At 51.4% G+C, this 26,092-nt stretch overlaps 2 protein-coding genes across 2 annotated transcripts; one reads left to right on the top strand and one right to left on the bottom strand.

Moving 5' to 3' along the window:
* On the top strand, positions 1 to 8,413 carry DLK2 (delta like non-canonical Notch ligand 2). Its single transcript, XM_069010049.1, has 6 exons — positions 1 to 17; positions 616 to 717; positions 2,284 to 2,347; positions 4,717 to 4,847; positions 5,431 to 5,575; positions 6,140 to 8,413. The coding sequence occupies exons 2-6, from the start codon at positions 645 to 647 to the stop codon at positions 6,915 to 6,917; spliced, it is 1,191 nt and encodes a 396-aa protein (XP_068866150.1). The 5' UTR covers positions 1 to 17; positions 616 to 644; the 3' UTR covers positions 6,918 to 8,413.
* Positions 8,414 to 9,078: 665 nt separating this feature from the next.
* ABCC10 (ATP binding cassette subfamily C member 10) lies at positions 9,079 to 24,773 on the bottom strand. The gene is made up of 22 exons (XM_069010048.1): positions 24,568 to 24,773; positions 23,822 to 24,018; positions 21,522 to 22,890; positions 21,124 to 21,351; positions 20,764 to 20,920; positions 19,913 to 20,052; positions 19,360 to 19,439; positions 19,040 to 19,211; positions 17,931 to 18,029; positions 17,512 to 17,701; positions 17,073 to 17,150; positions 16,541 to 16,732; positions 15,982 to 16,117; positions 15,406 to 15,601; positions 14,324 to 14,667; positions 13,996 to 14,165; positions 13,583 to 13,743; positions 12,911 to 13,164; positions 12,455 to 12,600; positions 11,887 to 11,984; positions 11,576 to 11,688; positions 9,079 to 9,590 (listed from the first exon to the last, which is right to left on the bottom strand). The coding sequence occupies exons 2-22, from the start codon at positions 23,980 to 23,982 to the stop codon at positions 9,455 to 9,457; spliced, it is 4,620 nt and encodes a 1,539-aa protein (XP_068866149.1). The 5' UTR covers positions 23,983 to 24,018; positions 24,568 to 24,773; the 3' UTR covers positions 9,079 to 9,454.
* Between the last annotated feature and the right edge of the window lie 1,319 nt (positions 24,774 to 26,092).

Here is a 26,092-nt window from a genome sequence, read left to right as displayed (position 1 = left end):
ACCGCACCTACTGAGAGGTGTGTGCTCGCCTTTCCTGCCGGGAGCTGCAGCCCAGCTCTAGTGCCTGTTGCTTCACTCTCTTGCTTGGCTGCTGTTTACTGCCTGCTCCTCTGCTAGATCTGCTGGACTGCCTGCTCTCCTGCAGCTGAAAAGCAGCCTGGGCACTGCAAAATACACTCAGCCCATCTATTCATTTGAATGTGCACAGGAGGACCTTATTTAACATGAAGCTGAAGCCTCCCAGATCTAGGGAGGGAAGATTAAGGTCCCTACAGCTGGGTTGGTATTTCTGGAGGTTTCTGCTCTCCTGACAGCAGCTACCAGGGGTGGGTGCTCTAAGATGTGGTGTAACAGCCTGAGCTATTACACACTCAGGATTGAGTGTGCACACTCGGTGCTCCTGTACACACATTTTCAAAAGCTTTTTAATTCTTAGTGCCCCAACGCTGACTTAGAGGAAGGAGTCTGGAAGGACAGAGGGGAGTGTGGTGACAAGTCTGTATAAAACTGGATGTTTCAATTCAAAAACTCCCAGGTAGTGGAAAGAGATGTGTGAAATGAAGCTGTGGTGTCAGCCAAAAGTTTTTGCTGAGCTTGTTCTTTTTCTCTCTGTAGGTGTTCATCTCGGTGGGGCCACACTGACCATGCTCAGGAGCTTCTGTCTCCAGCTCATGTCCTTGATTTGGATCCTCTTGGCCCATCACCAGCTTGTGCAAGGTGAGTCTCTGTAGACAGGAGTCCTACTCTTTCATATCCATCTTTCCAAACCTGTCCTTGGCATTGCTGAAGTCTCCTCAGTTTTCCATGCAAAATAGAAATGGTCTGACCTGGAAAAGCAGAAAATGCTGCCCAGTCATTAATCACTTGGGGTGTGACACTGGAGGCACCTTAGAAATCCTTGCCCACAGGGGTGGCAGTGCCTGAGCAGACTGGCAGTGAGACATCCCTGCTGCTCTATCTCCCTCAGTGAGGGTGAATGGGTTCCCAAACCAATGAGCCTGTTCAGGGGGAAGAAGGTTCCAAAAGTGAACAGCTAATCCTGGATCCAGTCAGACAAAATCCTTTCCCAAAGATTAGTTTGCTCTATCCCTGCTCCAGATAAGCAATGAATTCCCAAAGCCATATGCCAGGAGAGATGGTTACAAATAGGAAAGGTGACAATACTCAGGCTTGGGGCTGAGCAGTCCCAGGATGCTGCTCCAGCTCCATAGTGACTTGTTTTAGGAGGCTCTCACCTGGTACAGTGGGATCTGCTGCCTAACTGCAGCAAAACTGCATGCACAGGGGATTTCTTGCCCTGTTCATTTTCCCAGGCAGCACAAAATGCTGCTTGGGAAAGCCTGAGTGCATCTCTAGGCATGGGGGCTTTAACCTGTTTCAGTCCAGGATGGAGGGGCTCAGGTAAGGACATTCACATCCTGGGCCTGGCCTGGGGTTGCACAAGGCTTCTGGGGAAACCCCCTGCTTCTTGACATTTGCTCTAGTTCTACTGCTTGTGGAGCCAGAGTGAACCAGCTCCCCTGTGGAGCTAAGATGCAAGCAAGTGGTGGGGGAGAGGGGAAGGTGGAGATGAAAGGGAACACCTGGCACGAAGGAGAGGAAGAGAAGTGACACAGGGAGGCCGTGCTCAGTTACAGCTTCTGTGGCCTTTAAATAAATAAACAGAACTGGATACCTGGCCCCATGTGATGTCAAGTCCTGCTTCCCTGTGCTGGAAGGGGAGTGCTGGCAGCTGGGTCCTGGAAGAGTGCAGGAGCTCCCATCAGACCTCTCTGTGCCAATAGCTGTCCTTGGGGATGATGGCATCCTGGGAAATAAAGAAGAACCATTCTTTCCATTTCCATCCTTGGTCCCTTTGTGCCCCTTGCAGTACCTGTCCCTGAGCTTTCCCACCATTCTTGCTGCAAGACTGTGGGACCAAGGTCCCAGGTGGGTCAGTCCCTATTACACAAGTTGTCTTAATGCATGGGCAACACCAGCTCTTGCACAGAAGGGCCAAAAATCTAAGGGAGGCAGCAGAGAGAAGGTGGGGAAGATGACCAGAGATCGGGCAGTTTTGAAGCAGAGCCCTATTTCTCAATAAAGACAGTGTTACTGCTGCTTGGGTTACTGTGAAATCCTCATTTCTTGTGTGGCATCCAGCCAATGAAAGGAAGGTCCCCCACATTACAGTTCTGAGGAAGGGTAGGCTGAGCACTTAAGGAAGAACCCAGGGCCATGGACAGATCTGGAATCATCTATAGTCTCTGCTTAATCCAACTCCACATGTCTCTTGTCTTGTAGGGGATGACTGCAGTGAGCGCTGTAACCTCGCCCACGGCTGCTGTGACCAGGATGGGAAGTGCAGGTATGGCTTGTCTTTGGCTCTCTGCTGCTCCTGACTGTACTGCTCTCCTTCCCTTGATGCTGTGTCCCTGGTACCTACACCCCTGCCCAGAGCTGAAGCACTTCCTCCTCCACTCCCCCACACCTGGAATCGATGACTCTGCTCTCTTCTTACCTGACACCCTCTGGAGTGAGAGATTTTGACGCCTCAGCCTCTTGCTGGTTCCGTCTAGCCTTTGCTCCAGTGCTTCCAGGGTGCTCACCTTCACACGCTGACCAGTGACCTTTTTGTCTAGAGGGAAGCCTAGGACAGCCCAGTCGTGCCTGGGTGATGGGAAGCAGCCTTCAGGCTCAGATATGACAGGGGAAAGTCATCAGGCAGCAGGACAGACATGAGGGTTGGCCAGCTTGCTTGGCCTCCTCATTGATTGAGGTGGAGGTGCTCTCCCTGGGGCATGGAAGAGAAAACCTGCAGCATGCATATAACTGAGGGCTTCAAGGGTCCCCTCTCAGAAGCCTGAGCTGTAGTGGGGATCTTTGGATGTTTTCATAAAGGGCTTACCAGCAAGCTGTGAACTACTGCAGCAGAAGTGCTTATGTGGTACCTGGCATCCCAGCTCCAGCTGATGCCCAGATCCTGCAGGGCCAAAGCTCAGAGCCTGACCCTGCACTTCAGCCTGGGAAGCACCCATATAACTGCTGTGGGCTGCTACAGACCCACTGCCTGTTGTCCCACTGTAGGACCACCTGGAGCCCCCATTCTGCAAGGCAGAACCAGGAGGCAAAGGCTGCTCAGGGCTGGCTGGGACACCTGTGGCTGCAAGGGGACAGACTGCCCAATGTCACCCTGTTCTCCTCGCCAGGGCATGGTCAGCCCCCTTTCACAGGACAGCCCCCAATGTTACACCACACCTGGGCCACTTGTTCTTGCCAGGGAGTGTCCAGCTCTGGTTTTGCTGGGCCCCCGTTTGCAGCTGCACAGAGCTCCTCCCTGAGCCCTTTCAGCAGCTGTGGCTGGTTGGGTGCTGCCAAGCCCCGGTGAGAAAGGCCACATGTCACCATGTGGCAGGTGTCCCAGCTGCAGATCTTTCCACATGAGTTGCTGCTGCCGATTTCAGGCCTCCAGAGTATTTGCTGAACCTTGCAGCTTGGCAGTACCTTAAAATCACCTCAAACTCAGGGAGACTTGGCTGCTTACCTGGCCCCCTCCCTGGCAATTTTTAGGTTGGCCAGCTCCTTTTTGGAGAAGTGGAAGGAGCTGATGGCACCTGCTCCTTGCAGGTACTGGGGGTTAGGGGTGTCCACATCCCTCTGCTCAGGGCTGTCCAGGTATGAATGTATTTCCCCAGACTATATCAGGCACATGGTATCACCTCCATTCCCATCAAAAAGCCTCTAATTAACATATTAATTAACATATACATATATATTTAACCATTTTCCTCATTCCTAATCCCTTTGGAACAACATACAGTGACAACAGCCAGCCCAGGTTTGAAAGTGCAGCCTTGGGCCAGCCCAAAAAAAGCTGTAGTCACCACACATTGTGCTGAAATGAGCCCCAGCCATCAAAATGAATCCCCTTCTTTACTCTAGAAACTGTGTTGTTTTTGTTAGGTTTAATTTCATGCTGGTTTGAGTATAGCTTTTGTTGTGGCTTGGTGCCACCTCCTCTCAGCTCTCATCTTGTTATCACTTGCTTGGAGCTGGCAGGCCTGAGGGATGCCTGCCACTGGAGCAATGCAGCTTGGCTTTACTTAGTCATTGCCCCTGCCCTGCTCTTCTGGGGCCAGAAGGCTTGTTGTGTGTAGCAGGTTTTCCCATTGGACTGCCCTTGTGAGCCAGCTGATAAGTCTGTTCTGTGCACCAGCCATAGCAAGCAAGGTTTCACAACTGGATTACAGTGCACTCCAGACAAAAAATGACACACATTATAATGCAGAGAGGAACAGTGAAACACAGACCTCAGTGGCCTCTTGTCCCTTTCCCTCAAGAAGTTCAGGGTTAGGGATGGGCTTTTGTCTGCCTGTCAGAGTGGCTGCATGCTGTGGGAGGCATGGGAATTGCTGAGCTAATGCAGTGGTGTATACAGAGCGGCTGGCTGGAGCAGAGGAATGAGGGCAGTGATAGTGAAGCTGCTGAGCTCTGTTGCTGGCCACTTACCCTTCCTGGCTGCAGAGGGTGAGTCTGCTCCTGCTCTGTCTGCTTGCTTCCTTGGATAGATGAGATGCCTGTACTTACCGCTGGAGGAGGGAGCCAGGAGGTCCACGGGGCCTTTGGGAGGGTTTCCAAGTGCTGCTGTATTTGTGGGAACCCTGCACAGCACACAGCCAGCTTTTCTGCACTCCCTGCTTGGATCTGATTATGCTGCTATGCCCTGTCCCCCTGCAGGTGCGATCCAGGCTGGGAGGGGGAGTCCTGCGAGGAGTGTGTACGTATGCCGGGATGTCTTCACGGGACGTGCCACCAGCCTTGGCAGTGCATCTGTCACACCGGCTGGGCTGGCAAGTTCTGTGACAAAGGTGAGTTGTGGGCTTGACATTTCAGCCTCTGGTGCTGAGGGCAGAAGCCCAGCACATCCTCATGGATAGGTCAGCCAACATAGCCAGCGTAGTCAGAAGCCACCTAGGTGATGCCGTTTTGGCTGCCTGGGAGATGGGATGTTGCCTGGCTGCCACAGCTGGGACCATTCCCTTCCTGCAAAAGAGGTCAGACTGCTGGTACTTGCTCCCTGGCTGCGTGGCAAGAGCTGGCATGACACTGGCCAGCCTCAGGAAACTCATTGCATTTCCCGTGCTGCATCAGGACTCCAAGCAGCATCCCCTGCTTTCCCCAAGGCTTTCTGCCGTCAGCAGGTGGCTGGTGGACTCCCCTTCTCCAGCCCCAGAGACTGTTCTGTTTCATGGGGTCTCCACTGGTCGGACAGTTGGCATGCACAACATCTTCACAACCACACAGGCACTGCACTTCTGTTGCTGCAAGTGCCCATTGGAGGGGAGAAGGGAGAAGCTCTTGCCATTTCTCCATCCCCAGGGGGTTTGGTGGGTTGTGTTTGCACTGAGTTGGCCTCCTTTCTCCCTAATTCACACTGTTTTTTCCCCTCAGACATACACATCTGCGAACACCAGTCCCCATGCCAGAATGGGGCACAGTGTATCTACGATCGAGATGGGGAGTATTCCTGCTTATGTCCAGAAGGTTTCCACGGGAAGGACTGTGAGATGAAGACAGGGCCATGTGAGAAGGCAGGGTGAGACACTGCAGTGAGATTACAAGACAGCATTAACTTTGGGTCCCACACTGCCAAGTGGAGGCCCAGCTTGGCTTGTTATCTGTGAATTTCCATACACTAATGGAGTTAAGCCAAAATCACCTTTGGCTTTGGTTAAGCAGCATGCAGTGCATGGTCCCATCGGGGCAAGGGTGTTGTTGCAACCTGAACAGATTCCTGTCCCTGCTCTAGGAGGACAGGAATCTGTTCATCTATTCATCATGCCTGGGACATTCCATCTCCCAGGCAGCCAAACTGCTGTGGGTGTGATGAGCTGACATCCATGATGCCTTTGGGGAGCATCAGGAGGGCATGTTTCCTCTTCAGATCATTTGGCTGAAGACCTTCCCTGGTGGGCCTGTGCACAGCCACAGCCTTTGAGGAGGCAAAAACTCCCGCCCAGTCTTCTCCTTGAGATAGCTCCCCCCACGGAGAGAGCTGGACACACTGACCATGCAAGCAGCTCTGTGTGTGTACCTCCCTGGGGTGGCAGAAGCTGCTTGGTCGCCAGGGCCATGACCTATCCTTGCTCTCTCCACACAGGTCCCCGTGCAAAAATGGTGGGCAATGTCAAGATGAAAATGGCTTTGCCAGTAACTTCACCTGCCGGTGTCTCGCTGGCTTTGTGGGGGCTCTCTGTGAGCACGATGTGGACGACTGCCTGATGCGCCCCTGTGCCAATGGGGCCACCTGCCGCGACGGCGTCAACCGCTTCTCCTGCCAGTGCCAGGTGGGCTTTGAAGGGCGTTTCTGCACCATCAACATCAATGACTGCGCCAGCCAGCCGTGCAAAAATGGGGCAAAGTGCTATGATCGCATCAATGACTATGACTGCTTGTGTCCTGACCGTTTCTCTGGCAAAACCTGCGAGATCTCCGTCCCTGAACCCACCTGGTCTCCTCCCTATCACCCTGCAAACCATGAGAATGCCGGCGCTGTGAAAAGCACCACTAGTGAGATGCCGGGGGTGACACAGCCGGAGCCTGTCAGGACCGTGGTCACGGGGCGGCGCGTGGCCAACCACAGTGAGAAAGAGCCGGGGGGAGGGTTGTTGAAAATCTCTGTGAAGGAGGTGGTGACCCAAAGGGACTCAGGGCTGAGCGAAGCCCAGCTGGTGACAGTGCTGGTGTTCGGGGTGCTGACAGCAGTGCTGGTCCTCATCACTGTCCTGCTAATGCTGAGGAACTGGCAGAGAGGCCGTCAAAGGTCGAACTGGTGCCAAAGCCCTTCTCAGGCTGCAAGAAAGCTCCAAGACCAGGAGTGTCAGGTGGGCATGCTCAACACCATCTTGATTGAGCCAAGGAAGACCACAGAGCTGTGAGCTGTGAGGACTCTGAACCAGGCCCTGGCAGGTCATCATGCTGGCAAACCCTTGGAACTGCACCCTGCGAAGCCACACCGGCACTGACTGGGCAGCGGGGAAGGGCTCCCAGGGCAGCAAACATGTCACCAAAACCCTGGGTGTTGAGCATTGGTGTGATGGCCCTGCCTGGGTCTGAGCTGTCTGCTGTTTGGCTGGCTCAGCTGGCACCCACGGGCATCTGAAAGCAGGGCTGTGTTGGGCCAGCCCCGCAGGGGAGCAATGGCGTGCTGCTTGCAGCAGCCTGTGCCATGCAAGCGTCAGTGTCATCTGACACAAGTGCTCAGAAACAGGACAGGTCGTGCTGAGGAGGGCACAGCCCTCTTGCAAGCCCAAATACTGCCAGGCCCTTTGTAACTCCTCTCTGTGACTACGGGAAGGGGCTTTATCCTCATTTCTGCTGGTGTTGGGATGCTTCTTCTGGGGCCTTTGGGACAGTTGTGGCTGCATGGGTCTCCCTGCCGCAGTACTGTATGGGGTAGCTCCTAGCTGTTTCTGGAAGCTGTCATTTCAGATGCCATGTCCCTAGGGAGTGAGCAAACACCCTTGTTCCCTGGCCTTGTGGTTCTGTGAGCCAGTTCAAAGAGACTTTGAAAATCATTGCAGGTCTCCTCATACTCTTCTTCTGCCCCGGCTGATGCACCCTCCTCTTGTAACCTGGGGGTTACCAACATGTTCCGTACTTTCCTCCTGATGATTATGGGGTCTTTTTTGACCCACTTACCAAGCCGTCCTTTCTGGTCTGGCCACAAATGACCAAGCTTCTTTGCCTCTGCAGTGCACACATCTGCCTCACTATTTGCTCTCCTCTGGGGTCCTCTGGGCCTAAGCTGGTCCTTCTCATATGTCCTCCATAGGTGAAGCTGGAGATGGACAAGGCTGTACTGTGGCTGGTTCAGGAGCAATACAGGATCCAGGTCCTCCTTTCCTCTCCCATTCACTCTGAGGCAGGCAGCTGGCTCTAACCTCAAATCAGTCATTGCAGTGTTTCTCGATAACAATAAAGGCTAAACTCCCCACAGTGTATGTGAGGACAGGCTACTGAGCCTGGGATGAACATAGAAAGCAGACACAAAACTGCCTTCTCCACTGTTGCTGAAGCATGGCTTAGAGGCAGTAGATGGTCAGGTCACTTAGCTTTTATACTAGGTTGTTCCTGCCAGTGCTGGTCTGGTGTGCAGCAAGCAGTGTCTCTCTCCCAGGACCAGGGATTTCTGTGCCTCCTCGGGCATAGAGGGCTAAGCAGTGGGGCAAAACCGCCCCCAAGCCAAACTCTACTACTGGCTTGTAGGGTTGCAGAGCTGTGTTCAAGGTGGTGTGAAGAGAGCCAAGAAGTGACCACTCAGGCAGGAGGGAGAGCTGGGAGAGGGGACTGGAGCTTCATCAGAAAGATTATTTTTTTAATACATGGATGGATGATGTACCTTTATCAAATAAAACAAGTACAAGCCCAGAAACAGTGTATCAGAGCATCATAAAACAATTTAGGTTGCAAGGGACCTCTGATCACCAACCTTCTGCTCTCAGCAGATCCAAGTAGATCAGGTTGCTCAGCAACTTGTTCTTGATGAGTATCTCCATCACCTCCCTCAAGAATGCAAACCCAGACTGCGGCACAGGAGTTGTCTGCCTTATTCTCTGTCTGCAGGGATGGGGATGGCTCCTACAGCCTCAGGGAAAGGAATGGCATGTATCTCAGGACAGCAGAGCAAAGATGTGGGTTAGGCATTGCCTTACGAGTGTTGGGAAGAACGGGAAAATCCAAGACTGAGTCTAAGGTGCCCATGGCAAGAGCAAGATCCTAAAACTGAAAGCAGCTGTGGGTTTGTGCAGCTGGGAGCATGGCAGGAGGGATAGAGAATTTCCCTTGAAGGAGTGGTCTTGAAATAAACTAGCCTTAGAAGCCTTTAATGCAATTGCATTCTGGCCCCTTCAGGGGAAGGCCTTCTCCACTGAAAACCAGAGGAAAAGCAGCAAGGTCCCTGGGTGCAACCTTCTGGGCTGGGATGGGCCTTCTGGGAATAATAGAGAGTAGGTAGGTTGTCTTTGTCCAGAGCGGGCACCACTCCTGTATCGCACAAGGAAATACGTGTGTGGTGAGGAAAAGTGCCAAGGACCCGAATTAACAGCTTCACAAGGATGTTTCCACTTTATTTTACATTGCCTATGTAAGACTAAGTCTCAAACTAGGAGTTACTGATTCTTCAGTGAGTAGAAAATCCCTCTGTCATCTCAAAGGGAAGCCTTGGAGGGGAGCAGGATCCCACCAACCAGGCCTGCATGACTCTAAACAGCAGTTTGCATCTTCACTGTTAAAGGAAAGGCCACAGTGCCATGCTCCCATCCCTAAGGACACACAATTGCTGCTACAGGCAGGAATAAGCCCATCCCTCACCTCAGCAGCTCCTGGCCCTGCAGGGACAGGACTAGTGTCTGAGGTAAGAGGAGAGCAAGGCATTGAGCCAGAAGGGCTGCCTGAGCTCAGTGCAGGAGGGAAGTCATTGCTGCCTGCTGTGCAGGAGATGCTGGAACAAGGAGCCATCTTTCTGGCTTAGGCGGGTGGGTGAATCCAGCTCTGCCACTCTCCCAGCTTGCATCACCAGCACGCGGTCTGAGTCCAGGATGGTGTTCAGCCTGTGGACAACAAATGCCAGGACACACGTTAGTGGATCTGAGGAGAAGCTCTGGATACTGCTTCTCCTGCTTTTAAGGGTGGCCCAAGACCTGCCCAGCATTAGGAGCTGTGGAGGATCGCCCTCTGCACTCAGGGTCACAGTGCAGTGCAGCTCCCTAGAGAGCCTCTGCTCACTGCTGAAATGCAGCACCTCTTAGGAGAGCACCATGATGCCTTCCAGTTGCTGGGCATGGCAGGGCACTGGGAGCACAGAGGGAAGTTCTGTGGAGGGGAAGCCCAGAGCATGCCTGATTCTGGGGTTGCACAAAATGTCTCCGTCCCCACAGGGGTTAGAGAGTTGCTTCCATTTGCCCCAACATCTCCTCACCTGCCACCTCCTGAGGGCAGCAGAAATGGACTTGTGCATCAGCTGTTACTCCCTTGCAGTCTGGCATCTTTGCTTATGCTACCACCACCACTGGATTTGTAGTTGCCAGCCAGCCAACCACAGGACCCACTGCACACATATGTGCCCAGGTCTGCCCAGACTGCCAGCAGAGCAGCAACCTGTGGCCCTGGGTAGGGAAGACAAGACAGCAGGAATGTCTTTGCACAGTCAGGCACTATTCAGTGTGAAACTACAGCCCTATGGAGCTGCAAGTCACAAGGAAGACACAGCACAGGATTTGAGCCTGTAAAAGGCACTATGGAGTTCAGAACTCTGGTTACACATTCATCCCCAAGAGAGTGCAAGCTGCAGCACTGAAAATTACTTGGAAGGGCCAGAGACAAGTACAGAGTCACTTCCCATCCTGGATTTCACACAAAGCTGAATGGTATGGAAGAACCATGGATACAAAACAACCCCATCATCACCTCTCTCTCCCTACTGCTCTCCCCCACTGCTCTTCATCCCAGTGGAAGCGGGGCTGGGACCACCTTCAACTCAGTCTTGCTGCTTTGCCTTCTGCCATTCCTTCCTCTGCTGTTTCTCCTCTTTAATTACTCCATCAAAGGTGGCCTCCCCACACCCAACCCAAACACACACCTCAGCCCACAGTGCCCTTGCACTTCTACTCTATTTATGCCTAATATCCCTAGTGTAGGAACCACATTCCCTTCACACCACTCCTGCCTCCCTCCTACATGATGTATTTAACAAGACCCACTTGATTCACTTGCCAGGCCCAGCCCACCCTTCCTGTCATCCATCACTCCCACTTCTGTGCAGCAGGACACCAGCCCCTGCCACCTGCTCATTTGATTTTTATTTTTGTGGTAACCTCTGTGCTTTGAAAACACCCTCCATACGATTGTATAACCCTCCTCCAAATTCTCCTCCACTTGGCAAGAGTAAGAGCAGAGAACACCACCTAATGCTGATCCATCCCTTCTCTGCAGTATTCATGTCTTGCCCTCCTCCCTCTGGCTGCAACCATCCACTGACTCTATTCTTAATCTCTCAGATGTGGGGCAATCACTGTTGTCCTGTCCTGCCTGGGCAGTGTCTGTCTTGCTGGCATCAGGTGCAGGCTGGGACTAAAAGTCAGGATTTTGGAAGACAGAACTATCCAGAAGCTGGCTGCAGCCCTTTGCTGCCGGCTGTCCTGCACTGCCCTCTACTGAGCCAGGGACACCTGCTCCTCCCCGGTCTTCACACTGCCCTTTCCATATGATAGCTCTCCATTACTCCTAGCCCTAATTTGGCAGAACCACAGGCGGGATTCACCTGCTCTATGGATCCCAGCAGGCAGTGCTCAGGAAGAGAAATGTGTGATATGATGCGGCATTTTGCCCTTTGCTGACACCAACTTCTGGGTACAACATTTTCCCCTTTCCAGCCCCCAGCAGAAAAGGCAAAAGGCAAGGTCCAGCTTTGGCACTTGAAAAACCTTATCACAGAGACCTCCCTGCTCAGCCTTGAGGCCCAGGCATGGCATGTGCAGCCACCTGTTCCTGCGAGTGGTAGGATGACTTTAGGCACAGAGTGCTGCTTCCTCCTTACCTGTGAGCAATCGTCAAAACAGTTTTGTCAGCGAAGCGCTGGCGGATGGTCTGCTGCAGCAGCTGGTCTGTCTTCTGATCCACACTGGCTGTGGCCTCATCAATGCACAGCACCTGCCGGGCACAGAGAGTGAAGGGAGCTCCCAGGCACCACAGCAGAGACCCCACTCCCTGCCTAGAGACAGCCTGAGGAGTTAGCACAGGATGTCTGTTCCCATTACACCTCCAATTCTGCAGTGCTCTCCTCTGCTGTCCCCAGACAGCTGCCAGCAGTTCACCCTTCCCCTGCTTCGACAGAGCCAATGCACTCACCCTGGCCTGCGTCAGGAGGGCTCTGGCCAGACACACCAGCTGCCTCTGTCCCACAGACAGACTCTTTCCCCTCTCTCCCAGCTCACTGTCCAGTCCACCTGCAGGGATCAAGATCACCAGTCATCTGCATCACCTGCACAGGGCCCCAAACAGTTCCACCAGTCCAAGGTTTTCCCAGTAGCACAGAAAATCCCAACTCTGCTCAGGCCCAGGCCTTAGAATCTGGAGCCTTTACACTTAGACACAAGCAACATCTGGCACAGTTCCCTTAGAACTAAGGCCTGGCTTATCTCTCAGGTAGTCCTCTAACACCCACTGAGGCCTGGTCTTACCAGCAAGATTCTGCCACCCAATCCATCACCTGCCAGTCCATTTGCCTCTAAATATCACGGAATGCCACTGGGTCCCACTGACCTGTTCCTACACTGGTCCTAGCGTTACTTTGCCTAACCCATTGCCTACTGCATCCACCTGGCCGCTTTTCCTCAGCTCCCTGCCTGAGCTAAGGCCTTCTCTCCTTTCCCAGAAACACCACTCATCAGCTGCTTCTCACTGGTTTCCAACTCACCCATCTGAGTAACAGCATCCCACAGGTGGCACTGCTCCAGCACCTCGCGGAGCTCAGCATCCGTCCATTTTCCCTGGGGGTCCAGGTTTTCTCTGATTGAGCCACTGAACAAAAATGGATCCTGGGGGATGATGGCCAGCCTAGATCTGCAAGCAAACAAGAGCTGAGGGCTGATGGGGTGGGTTCTGCAGAAAAGCAAAGGTCTGCTATTTCTTTTTTCATGGGGTGTCTTAGCTTGCTACAAATCTTAGAGGCACAGAGACATGGGTCACATATTCAGCCTGGTTTCCTTAGCACAACTGTTGAGAAACAACAGAGAAACTCATAAAAAGCTGCCACAATCAGAAAAGAGGGTGCCACAACAGTGCATCCTTTGCTCCTGACTCTTTACTTTGGCATCCAGCCACTGACAGCTCTAGGTCACCATTAGCTACCCTTCACTCTGCTCAGCCATACCTCAGCTCCTCCAAGCCCACCAGCTGGCTGTCAACACCATCCAGGAGAATCCGGCCTGATTTCAGCTCCACCATATGGAAAAGGGCCAAGAAAAGGGTGGATTTCCCAGATCCTGTGCGACCCACAATCCCCAGCTTCTCTCCAGGGTAAACAGTGAAGCTCACGCCATCAAGTGCATTAGGCAAGTCTGCTCTGTATGCCAGGACCACTTGCTGGAACTCCACAAGCCCCTGGCTTGGCCAGTCAGCAGAAACCTAAGAGGGATACACAGGTGAGAAAGGGTATGATAATGATTGATTGTCATCTTCAGCATCACCTCCCACGAGTCCAAGCGCCACCCCTCCCTGTAGATGGTTGCTTGGCTTCTGAGCAGAACCCACACACAGGCCAGTCCCACCTCCAGCCCACTCCTAGGCTTGTTTTTATGTCACAGCTTGTATCTAGCACCCATTCTGCTTCCCTACTTCTTCCCATCACTTCAGCCTTCACCAGTTCCTGCCAGAGATTCATCCTCCCCAGGAGATATACTGGTAAAAGATGAGTGATCAAGGTGGTTTCTGTGGTGAGGGCCATCTACCCATTCAGTGGAACCCTGTGATCTCCCCAGGGGTCAAGTGCAGGGCACAGAGCCAGAAGGTGGGCCAGTACCTCACAACACATTTGAGCTTTTACCTGGACCAGTTTATGCTGAGGCTCCATGGGGATGTCTGTGGTATACTCCTCTGTCCGCTCCACACTCACCATCATGATCTCTGTGTGAGTGAAACTGGAAATGAGGCCTGAGAGTAGGTTTGTGACAGACAGGGCGTATGAGAGTGCCAGGCCCACAAGTCCTGTGAGGACAAAAGCAAAAGCAAGAATATCACTGGTCAGGACTCTGGCATCTGGGGTCACACTTGAGGTTGGGGACACAGGAGCAGAGACAGGAGCTGAAGCACTACACTGTGGGTGACTTGCATAGGGACAGGCAGCAGGAGCTCTGGATCTTATCCCAGTGTAGGAAAATGTGTAGCTCTGGGCTGGGAGAGGAGGAACCCCTTGGCCACAGCCTAGGAGTGGACATAGATCAATCCCTGGCAGTCTACCTGGATTTCCCAGCTGCTTCTGGTGCTGGATGATGGCAATTCCTGCAATAGCAGTAACCACAGCAACCCCAATCATCTGCAAGCGGATGTCCAGCCACGCCATCACTGTGTTGCTGGCAAAGAGGCAGCGCTGGTTCTGCTCCAGATGCAGCTGATTCTCCAGCTCAAACCTGTCAGGCACACAACAGAGGTTTGCACCACTCAAATTCCACTCCTGCTGTCCAGACCAAGGGCATTCCAGCCACGCTACAACCAGTCCCACACCAGGAAGGCCTTGGCCTATAAAGCCAAAGCTCTGTCTCTCTGGGTGCTCATGCTTTCTGCTCACCTCTTTGTTGCCCGCATGGCTCTGATACTGCTCAGTCCCGAGAGGGTCTCTGAGAAGTGGGTGTAAATGGGAGACAGGGTGACACTGCACAGGCGCTTGAGCTCCCGGGATGTGCATCGGTAATAATGCTGAATGAAGAAGTAGACTACAGCCAGAGGGAGTAAGACCAGACCAGTCCAAGGGAGGCCATAGGTCATTATCACCAGCATGCCCAAGAGCCCATAGATATTGGCCAGGAAGATGTTGAGGATAAATGGCAGGCTGTCATCCACACAGTACAGGTCTGAGGAGAAGCGGTTCAGGATCCGGCCTGTTGGTGTGCTGTCAAAGAAGGTGACTGTGGCCTGGAGATAAGGGAACCAGAAAGTAAGAGCCAGTCAGATGTGGTGAGATCCAGCCACAGAATAGTGTGCAGGAGAGCAGCACAAGAGGAGCAGATAAGGCCACAACACGGTAGCCACCACAACCCACTTCCTTACCTCAGCCTCCAAAGCCAGCATCCACTAGCAGCCAAACAACTCATGTTGTTTGCATGGTAGAAGGAAGCATTCCCTCTGTAGCAAATGGCAGACAGCTACTGAGACAGCAGGCACTCAGATGCCATACTAGCCCAACATTAGCCAGGCAAATCTAGCCTCTAATCAAAACTTCCGATGCCCCAATCCTAACTCTAGCCTGAGGACCCAAGGAAGATGAAAACATAAAGTTAACTGGCACATGCCAGCATCAGCCCTAGATCTTGCTTAATGACTCCTTCCACTGTCACCTGAACCTGAACTCACGATCCTGCAAAAGCTCCTTTGACTCAACTAGCCCTCATCTTGGCTATACATCTAAGCCTAATGAGTGAACAGATGCAGGTGGGAGCCAGTAAAACATCCTTCCATGGAATGAAGAGGACACATCCTGAACCCCAACTCATTGGCCCCTTCTACTGCCCGTGGTGCAGCCCTTTTTGAATACAGTCCTACCAGTCAATACCAACAGAAAACTTAATCTATCTCCCGCACCATTACTCCTAGCTATGAGAAGAATGTCAGCTTGCAGGAGCCTCAGCGTGCTCTGGACTTTTTGCCCATTACCTTTAGAACCCTTTGGAGCAGTCGGTTGTGAATGACAGCGGCAGCACGGAGAGCGCCATAAGCAAAAAGGAACGCCCGAATAATGGTGAAGAGGGAGTTGGCCCCTGCAATGCTCCCATAAACTATCAAGTAGAAATTCACATCCACTGAGCCATTGGAAGGGGCTGGGGTGTTGTCCAGATCTGGGATGGAGGAACTGGAAAAAACAAGGAGGAAGACTATGAATCTGCCAATGTCCTCCTGACAATAAACTCACAGACACGGCATGGGAACCCAAGAGCACATTCAAGGGGAAATCAGGATACTTTAGCCTGATACTCCTGTTATACCCCTTTGGCATGTTGGGACAAATACTCCGATTACTATGCAGCTAGGGGTCTTCCATCAGCCCCAGGCAGAAGCCTTTTGGGCACGTCATCAGATCAGAGATTTTGATTCTCTTTGTCAAAGAGGACACACACATCCCCTGAAGCAAGGTGGTCAGTTTATCTATCCTTGCTCCCCAGGATCTTCACGGGAAATGCACTTAAGGGCATTTCCAGCTTCCTTTGGCTCCTCCAGACCAGATTCACTTACACAAGTCCAGCAGTGGAGAAGAGAAGCAGCTCTGGGGAAGGCAGGGAAGCTGAGCAGGCCATCCCAGAGGTATTTGCTGTCTGGGATATGCTGGAGATCCAGTATGACAGCCACCAATCTGAGATGTTTCTGGATGCTACAGAGAAAGACAGACTACATAAAGAGGAATTCAACTTTTCAATCAGCAAATATGAAACAGGAAGGCTGGAGGGGAAACTGCTGGACAACTTTTGCATGGTCTCACTGCCCAGTCTAGTTTTCCCCCTGTTAGCAGTAGAGCAGGAGCAAGGGAACAGCCTTGAGCTGCAGCAGCGACAGAGCACTGCTACAGAGGTACAGTAATGCAACTGCAGCAGCGAGACGCCAGGTACAGTTCCCACATGTGCCTCCTCCCTAACAAAGTAGCTCCTTGAGCTACTTTAATTTGGGGAAAGTGGTCTTCCTGCTACAGGGCGTTTAAACCCCTGGCGTCTTTCCTTCTGGACTCCATGCAACCAGGGAATGAGACAAGAGGAGAGAAATATCTAAAGAGAGATGTGCTGCTGGGTCACTGCCTCACCTTGCATCAGGAACAGTGAGAAGAGGATTGATATTGCCAAGCAGCTGCCCATTGCCAGCCAATAGGCCTTGTACACATGAAAAGCCACTGCCCCTTCTTTCTTCTCTTCCTCCTTGAGGATGAGATTATTGGTTTGGGTTGATTCTTCTGCCTCTGTCTCTATGGCCTCTTCCTGTCCCTGTTCATTAGGGGCTGTGGGAATGGATGCAAAAGCAAAGGTCAGTGCAATGTTAAATTCTTCCTGCAGCTTCTCCTCCTCCTCTCTCCTGTCTCAAGACAGGTGCACCAACTCTGGCAGTTCTTAATCCAAAACTGGACTACAAGTGGAATAACAGGTTCAAATACTGCTCCAGATCAATACCCAATGATGTGTGGGCCTCCTGTCCCTCTGTGTATACACCACCCACATATACAGCAGAACAAGATAGTGGGAATTCTGCTCTAAGGCCAGCAGCCATCAGGTACCAGTTCTGTCTGGATGGTCAGCTAAGCTGTGCTGCCCCAGCCACATTCAAGCTCATCAGGGACAGACCTTTATCCTTATTCCCCTCGTCTGTAACCTTGAACTTGGGGAAGGCTTCAACAAGTGGCAGGATATCAGCTGGTGTGCCTGTGAAGAGAGATATGCAAATGCTTCAGCATCCGTGAGGAATAGGTGACAACTTCCCACCTTCCCTCTGCCTCTTGCTCTAAAACGACCCAGTTCTGTTCTCTTACAACATTCCCTATGTCATACAGCAACTGCACCCTTGAAGGCTTCGCTCCTGTTATGTTCTCCTGCCTCATCAGCTCCTCACATCTAGGGCTGTCCTGTTTTATCTGTACATCTGCACATTCTCTTCCACCCCATCTTTGCCCACATGCAGTGTCTCCAGTGTCCTCTTTTATCACTGGGTTCCCCACTAGTTAATCTTAATCCCCTTAAGTCATTCCAAGACACAAATGAATGCCTGAGAAGACAGACAGTGTACCTGTCTTAATTATTCTGCCATTGTCCATCAACAACAAAGCATCGGCCTTCTCCAAAAGCTCTGTCCTGTGAGTGCAAAGGACCCTGGTCTTATGTTTGAGAACTCCGAGAATGCATTTCTGCATAATATGGTTGGCTACATCTGCATCAACAGCAGCCAGGGGATCATCAAGAAGGTAAAGTTCTTTCTCCTGGGAGGGGGACAAAACAAAAAAGGATACAGCTGCTGGCCCTGCTGGAGCAGGCAGTGCTGTAGAGAAAAGTCCAAGTGCCTCCATGTTGGCAGCACCTTTAGACTAGCACAATGTGCTTTAAAGACATGCTGCCAGAGCTCACTGTACAGCTGAGTGCTTCCAGCCTCTTCACATTTGATTCAGCACTGGGCATGACCTGCCACACAGTAACTCCTTTGTTATTTACCTGGTAAATGGCTCTGGCAAGGGCTATTCGAGCCTTCTGTCCCCCACTGAGTGTCACACCATTTTCACCCACCTCTGTCTGGTCACCTGCTGGTAAAATCTGAAATATTCAAGAAAATCATTTAGAAAGGGACAGGAAACTGCTGTGGACTCAAAACCAAGACACAGGGGCATCTCTCCAGTCTCTGGCAGTAATTTCTAAGGCTGACACCTTACCAACAATTAAACATTGCAACAGTCTATACACTGGTTCTACAGATAACTGGCAAGCTTAATTAATGCACTGAAAATCTCTTAACGCTCCAGAATAGGGTGGTCACATCTGAACTACCCATTGAGAGCAACTTCTGGTCCAAGATAATTGCACACAGTAATTTTCTGTGAGAATAAGAGCTGTGCCTGCATCAAAATTATGTCAGGGTCCTTCCAAACAGTGTAGCAGTAAAAACTACCAAGTTTCAGTACCTGGAAATAAGTCTCCTCTCAGTTTGGTAGCATAGGTGTATTCCACTAAATCTCAAATAAAAATCTTGCCTTTACAGAGTATTCATAGCTCCAGCCGAAACAAACAGGAGCTGCTAAAGCTTGGCACTTCAGAAAACCAGGTATAGCTTATAAACTGGGAGAAGGCTAGTTTCCTACCATACATACAGCCAGGTTTATTGGCTAATACAGTCATAAACCTCAAATTTAGAATATTTGTATTACTGATAGAAGCACTGGCTTAGCCCTTCCAGACTCCAAAGAAGTTGCTTCTGATCCCACCCCCCCCAAAAAAACATCAGGTGCTGACACGTTCTGCCCAAAAAACCCAATTCAGCAGCCATTCAGCTCTGCAAGAAAAACTCCTCTCCCCAAGATGAAGAGCTTTTGGCTCAGCAGCAGAAGAAACCATCCAAAGTGCTACAAGAGTGTCTTCACACCTTAAAGAAGTATGGGGATGCTGGGAATGGTGTGGGCTTGGTGATCAGAGGAACACTCTGTGATGGGACATTGGAAGAGCATTGGAAGTCTATACCCTGAAAGAATAAAGACTGATCCCAATGAGGCTCAGGATGGATGAAAAAGCCTGCCAAAAGGCCCAGGCAGGTTTACAGTCTAGGCACTCACATTCAGGTCCTCGGAGAGGGCACAGGCTTCCAGCACCTCCTTGTACAGCCGGGCATCATATTCCCGCCCAAAAAGAATGTTTTCCCGGACAGTGGTAAACTGTATCCATGGCTCCTGTGTGGCCAGACCAAATCCTTGCTCCAGGTCACAAACATACACTCGTCCACCTTGTCTGCAAGCACACCAGAAGTGGGTGTAAAGGGCAACAAAGGAAAACTGTTGGCAGATCAAAATGGCCTACAAGCTGGGATAGCACTGGACAGTCCCCACCTGCTGTGGCATGGAGGGACCAGGCAGGGAAAAGTCTTTAGGCTACTTACTTAATGAGCTCTCCAGTGATGGCTGCAAGCAGAGAGCTTTTGCCAGAGCCAACCTTCCCAACAACCCCAAGGAGCATTCCCTGCAAAGGGAAATGAAGAGAAGCAACCTGATGTGCTAGTACAGGGTAGCTTGTCCAGATTTCTTGAGCCACACATAGCCTGTAAGGAAGCTGACTGCTAGGACTATCTCACACATTCAGCAGTGCAGCTGGGTACATCTGTCAGGTAAACCAGACTCCTGATATGACAGGACACAGATTTGCAAGGAGTGTTAACTCTAGAGCCCTGCTCTGTTCCCTGTCCAGTTGTCTCCTGCAGTAATAGCAGAAGGCAGAGGGAACTAGTTTATCTCCTGTCTGTAAGCCATGGATGTTCTCTAGCACCTTTCAGCTCTGAGATGTAATGTTTGTCCTGTGCCTCTTGACCAAGAGAAGGTTTTGATGCACAGTTCCTGAACTGAGGGAAACATGCCACCTCTTCTCCATTATTTCTAGTTTCCAGTATTTTTTCTCTAGTGCCATTTTTCTGTGTGACCTCCCATGTCCTTGCTCACTTTTCTCACTGACAGGTTCTCGATGTGCAGTTGCAGACTGCCTGTGGATGAGGGCTGCCTGGTGCTTTCCTCCTCAACTGGCACCCACGAGAAGGCTGCACATCGCATCTCCATGGCAGTAGCAGTATCTGAAGGGCTATCTACAAGTGAAAAGCAGAACAGCAAAGCACTGCTATGAGAAGACCAGAAAATTAAAGGCACCTGGCATCACAAATACTATCAGCTTCACTCCCAAATGCAGAGACCATGGATGAGGCACTGCATGATGCCCCTGACCCAACCACAGAATGAGACTCCTGCCGACTGACTTGCCCTTAAACTTATACATCCCTTCATCCAACCCTTCTGTCTCCAGCTCACACCAGACACACACGGCTGTCAGGGAGACACTCTGAGGATGTAACTTGGTTTTATTATTGCTGAAGGTAAAAGAATGTCAGGGAGCCAGCAAAAGGCAATGAAAGAAGGAAAGGGAGCTAATATGGCTCAGGAGAGGGGCAGCCACTCAAGCGTTTCTGCCAGGTGAAGCCAAGTTTGTTGATGGCTTCAGTGTCAGAAGAGTTTTCGTCACAGGACAGAGCTGCTTGTTCTACTGCAACACTAATGGCTCTGTGGGGACAAGCAATGGCTTATGGTTGGTAAAGTGGAATGTTATAGCCTTGTCTCCTGCTTTCCACAGAAATTAAGAGAAATTAAGTGTATCCACTCTGCCTCTACCCAGCTGAACATCTTGAATCCCAGGGTGACAGCCAGCTGCCTTCCAGTACTGCCCGTGGGCCTCGCCCCTCAGCTCTCTGCTCTGAATGTCTGCTGACCAGAGTCTCAGGCCTGGCAGCTTCCTTAACCATTACCTAGGGCATAATAGGCTTCCAGGTCCTGGTCCATGAGTTCGAAGAATTGCTGGATTCGATCCAGGGAAACTTTGGCCTCCAAGATGGCATTCAACACCCATGGGAAGCTGTTGAGGGGTAGAATAAGCATCCCAACAAGGGCCAATGCTGTGAACACCTGCATGGGTAAGCAAACTGCCATGAGTTGGAGCCAGTACCTCCCTTGTATCCTCCAATCAGCTTCACCAGAGAGAGCCTGAAGAGCTGTGGAGAGACATGGGCTGGGTTTATTTCCCAGAGAAGATGCCCGAGGACTGCAGTCCCACTGCAGACTGTGGTGCGCACAAGACAAGTTTGGAGCTCTCCCTACTACCTACTCACCTTTGTGGCAGTGAGCTGGTGACCCAACAGAACGTAGGTGATGAAGATGGCAATGGAGACAACAACAGGCAGCGCTGCCCACATGTACACGCACACGGCATCCAGGTAACTGACAGCCCGTGACTTCTGCAGCTCTTTAGCCCGGCAGGCATTTATCCTGGTGCTGAAGTGCTTCTCCCAGGCATAAAACTTGATCACACGAATGCCACAGAGGAACTCTGTCATTAGCTGCAGGCAATGAGGAAAAGAACATCACGCAAATGTGCCCCTTCTGGCATTTTTCTCAACAGCTGTGATTCAATTAATCTTCCTTGGATTATGACAAGTGGCCAAGAAGCCAGCGTTCTGGGACAAGCAGGGAAAAAATACAAACTCAGAGAGATACCACTGCCCCTCACCTTGACTCGTGTGTCCTTGTGTTTCAGCATCTCCTCGCTGTTCATCATGATGCGGTTAGCTATGATCTTGTTGATGGGCACAAGCAGCAGTGCCAGGGCCACGCCTCCCAGAAAGGCTACCCCCACTTGCTGGTAGAGGAGGTAGAGGGTAATGGCAAGCTGGACAGGCAGGCTCCACAGCTCATGGAAGCTGAGGCAGAAGTTGACCAACCTACTGGTGTCTGTGCTCATGAAGTTGACAATTTCCCCCACAGTGAAGCGGGCAAGGCTGGTGCTGCTGACATGCAGAGCCTTGCGGTAGATGGCAGAAATGACAGCGGCGCGCACCATCAGTGTCATCTTGTTCATCTCATAGCTGAACTGGTTCCGCAAGAGAGCGCCTAGGAAGGAGCCAGCAAAGAGCCCAAGGGCATACAGCACCCCGTGGCTCAGGGGCTCCTGCCGTGACTCCATGAAGTTCACCAGCAAGTTCAGAAGCAGAGGACCTGAAAAATCCAGCAGACTGCCAGCCAGCTTGAGAAGTCCAAAGGTGTAGAAACGAAGCCCAAAGGCCGCATGAAGGACTGACAAGAGGCGCACAGCTTCCTGAGTATGGTGTGGGCTGTCTGGAGCATCACTGCTCCCATCACCTCCAGCAATGATTGGGCTGGTAAGAGACACTGTCTCCTCCTCTGCTTGGTGAAGAGCTGCCTTCTTCTGCCAGCAAGAGTAGAACCGGTCACAGACCCTGGCAGCCTGGAGCTGGCGAGGAAGCACATAGACATCCTGTGGATGGTTCAGCTTCTGCTGGTAGCCACGCTTCATTAGGGGGTTCATCCAAGTGTAAAAGAAGCGTGAGAGCCAGCTCTCACCATCTTCTGCCACTCTCTGCTGGTCAGGCACTGGGACCCCTGGCTCTGAGATGGGCTGGTCTTGTTGCCAGGAGCGATTGATGGAGAGGAAGTCTTGCCTGCCAGCAGTGGGGAAGAGGTAGCCGACCACATAGGCAAGCAGAGAGGCCAGCTGCAGACTGAGAATGGCAAACCTGGAGCAGGCACCAGGGTGGGCAGGGGACCAAGCTGTCCCAGTCTGGCAGTACCACACCAGTGTGATGATGAAGGAAGGTAGGGGTAAGAGAGTGAGGAGAGCCAGGGCTGCAGGGCCCCTGGTAAAGCCATGAATGGACCTGCAGAGCATGAGAAGAGCGAAGCCATGCACCAGCCATGTCAGGGCAGCAGTGCCATTGGCCAGCACTTCAAGGTACACAGGGCCCAGCTCCTGCTGGGAAATGCTGGCTGGGATTGTGTCAGCAAGGAATAAGCCAGTAAGTACAAAGGATGTAGCAATTCTCCATCCCCAGCTTAGCCTGCAAGGCACACTGGAGCCAGACCTTGAGGAGAAAGAGTGAAAGAGTGAAATAATTTACAGCTGAAATTCCACTACCTCTCAGTCAGTACTGTCCTTTCTTCCTCTCCTCTTCCTGCTGTTTATACATCCACTCTTATTTAACCTTCTAGATACACCTCCCTAGATTTGTAACTTTATCTCACTGTAGGCATTGCTAAACTACATCAGGTCAATACAGCCCACTCTTTGGTCAATACCAGAGATTTAGATGCTACCAAAGAATAGCATTTCTTTACAGAAATTTGTTTGCATACTATGATATTTTGTGGTCAAATTAGACTGCAATCCTTGAGGATTAACAGCAAAAAAAAGTATATTTAACCTCTTTAACACAAATTTTGGATGATGAAATTCTCTGTGTCACATGTCTGATCCTTGATTTCCTTGCCTGTGGGATATTTCTTCTAGAAACATTATCACTGTTAGTTTCAGTGATGTTGTGCTTGTAAAGTCTATAATCTATTGCCCATCAAAATACTTCAGTATCACTGGATTCTTTGTGGCCTTTCAGTATGAGTGAATGTTGTAATTTTTATGAATTTCAGAAGAGGGTAAACAGAAAAACAATTTTGGGTTTCTCTGAACTCCTTATTGCCTTATATACACCTTCTATGCCACCTTGGATTTATATCCTTTCCCAGAATACTCCCAGTTTCCCCAGTCCTCATTCACTGAAATAGTTTTTAATTACTTTCTGTGATTTTATGCCCACAATCCCCTCTATTCTTTCTGGATTCCTTTCTGTACACTGTACTCTGAATTAAGATGGACGCTGACAAATACAATAGCATTATAATATTGTGTCCTTCCCTAATTACATATTCAGCACATTATAGGGAGATATAATTTCAGCCTTTCCACCCCACCTCCAGTCCTGCATAATAATCAAGAGTCAGACAAGTCAGTTGTCATACCTCGGAGTGCCAAGGAAGCAGGCACTGACCACTGCAAGGATCACATGAGGAATCACATTCAATGTCAGCTGGTTAAAGCAATGGCCAATGCTGCCGCGGACCCACACGGGGAATGGATCTTCTGGGCTGGTCCCACACAAACTAGCCAGGATGTTCTCCATCCTTTGTTGGTAATTCAGTGTGAGAGTCAGGATGTCCTAGAGTAAAGAAAAAGCAGCATGAGGTAAAAACCATGAGAACTACAGCCCCAGTCTGAGTGTGATGAGTAATTAACACGGAGCTAGAAGCAACTTCCTGGGTCATAGTCCAAGCCCCGGCTATTGTTCACTCACTATCATATTATCTACTTCATAAAATGATCAAGCTCCAGCTTAAAATAAATTATGTTGTTTACTCCCTTAAATCACCCCGGGACTGCAATGCCCCATGAATCTAAAGCTTATTTCCTGGCTGACTTTTCCCATGACGAGTTTATCCTCTGTAAGTAGTATAAGGAAGTATTTTCCCTTCTGTATATCGGCATGAAAAATATTTTGAGCTGCTTAAACAATAACCTATTCATTGTATCTCCATGTTGACAACACTTCCCACCATGGTACTTCCTAAGGCAGGGTGTAACATGAAACACTCCCCAGATGGTAGGGGAGGATGCTGGTGCCCATCCAGAGAAGCAGGCGGTACCCCTAAGCTATACAGGACTGGCGAACCAGCCCCCTCTGTGCGCCGCCCCGCGGACTGGAGCACACCTGGGAAGGCCTCGGCTTTACAATGATTTCTGCTCGCACCAGCCCGTCCCATCTCCAGCCCGGGGTCGGCTGAGCGCCAAGGGCTGGGCGCCGCACGGAGCTCGGCAGCAGGCAGGGGCACGGGCAGGGGCACGGGCAGGGGCACGGGCAGGGGCACGGCAGCACCGCGGCCGGCACCCCGTACAGCGGCCCACAGCAGCGGCCCGCGCCCGCCCCAGCCCGGGACCTCCCAGCCGCGCCGGGGCGGGCGCAGCGGCCGCCACGTGCCGGTGACGGACAGGGCCCGCCGCCCCCCGCCCCGCGGACCTCGGCTCCCCCCGCGGCGCAGGCCCCGCGCGCCCCCTGGCGGCCGGGAGGACGCGCCGCAGCCCCGGCGGGGCGGGGCGGGGCCCGAGGGGGAGCCGGGCAGGGGCAAGAGGCTGAGGCGAGGGGCGAGAGCAGGCCCGGGCAGCACGCACAGCGCGCTCAGACTTCTGCGTTCTGGTTAAAAAACACAAACTACCCAAACTAAAAACCAGCCGTGAACAACTGTGATGTTCCCCAAAATTCCTCTAGTTCCTTCCTGGTGATCTTATCCCTCCCCTCCGTCTGTGATATCTGGCTCACAGCATCTGAACTGTTTGTACACTGACTGACACCAGATGCCCATCACAGACTTGCAGTGTCACCGTGTCAACCAGGACAGGAATAGTTATGGACCACTGTGTTATCCAAACATCAGCACCGACAGGTATAGCCCAGGCAGTGCTTCTACAAGTATAAATGTACTTCTACAGGTACAACATTCTTTGCTTGGAGACAGTACTACAAGAAGAAAATGACATTACTATAAGAGCACCTTGCCAATAACACATCAGTCTGCTCACAGTGGCAGAGCTCTCCTGGTGCAGTGGGAGATCATGATGTTAATCTAACACAGTCGTCTTGAGTACACAGGGTAAATGAATCCTCTCTGTTTCACCTGTGCTGTGTTCAGTGACTATGTTTGTCTGGAGCATGAATATACACATGCAAGCAGCACCCCCAAATGTGACACTCATTCTTTACTATAAGAGTATGTTGCATGGGGGGGGGCAGTAAATGCACAGCTTTCCAGATGAGAGAAAACAAACCGGAGAGGACAGCCAGCCCCATCTGCTCTGAACTATTATACAGCAACAGAGGAGTGCTGTAAATGTCACCAATGCTATTTTAGCTACTACTGGTGATTTTTATAGCAGATGTTCTGAATGCTTCAACTGTCCCAAACCCTCCCTCAGTACTCTCTTGCCAGGGAAATAAGCATATCCCTGTAAATAACTCATCACAGGTAGAAAACTTTACTTTCAACATTCAGCTCACCAGAGATACAAAAAGCATTCTCTGAGCTTACAGGTGTTATCAGTGGGGTGCTGAGGAAGGAAAATATCAGTGACATTCCTGAGAAAGCAGAGCAATCTGGCTAAGGGAGTGTGGAACAGCAGAGATAAGAGCAAGAGCTCAGTGGCCACATTACTCTCTGCTCAGTTTCCTTGAAAGGGGCAGG

This window comes from Aphelocoma coerulescens, chromosome 3 (assembly GCF_041296385.1).
Source record: "Aphelocoma coerulescens isolate FSJ_1873_10779 chromosome 3, UR_Acoe_1.0, whole genome shotgun sequence".
Taxonomy (NCBI): domain Eukaryota; kingdom Metazoa; phylum Chordata; class Aves; order Passeriformes; family Corvidae; genus Aphelocoma; species Aphelocoma coerulescens.
Note: the sequence above shows the minus strand (reverse complement) of the source record. Positions and strands in the feature narration are given on the sequence as shown.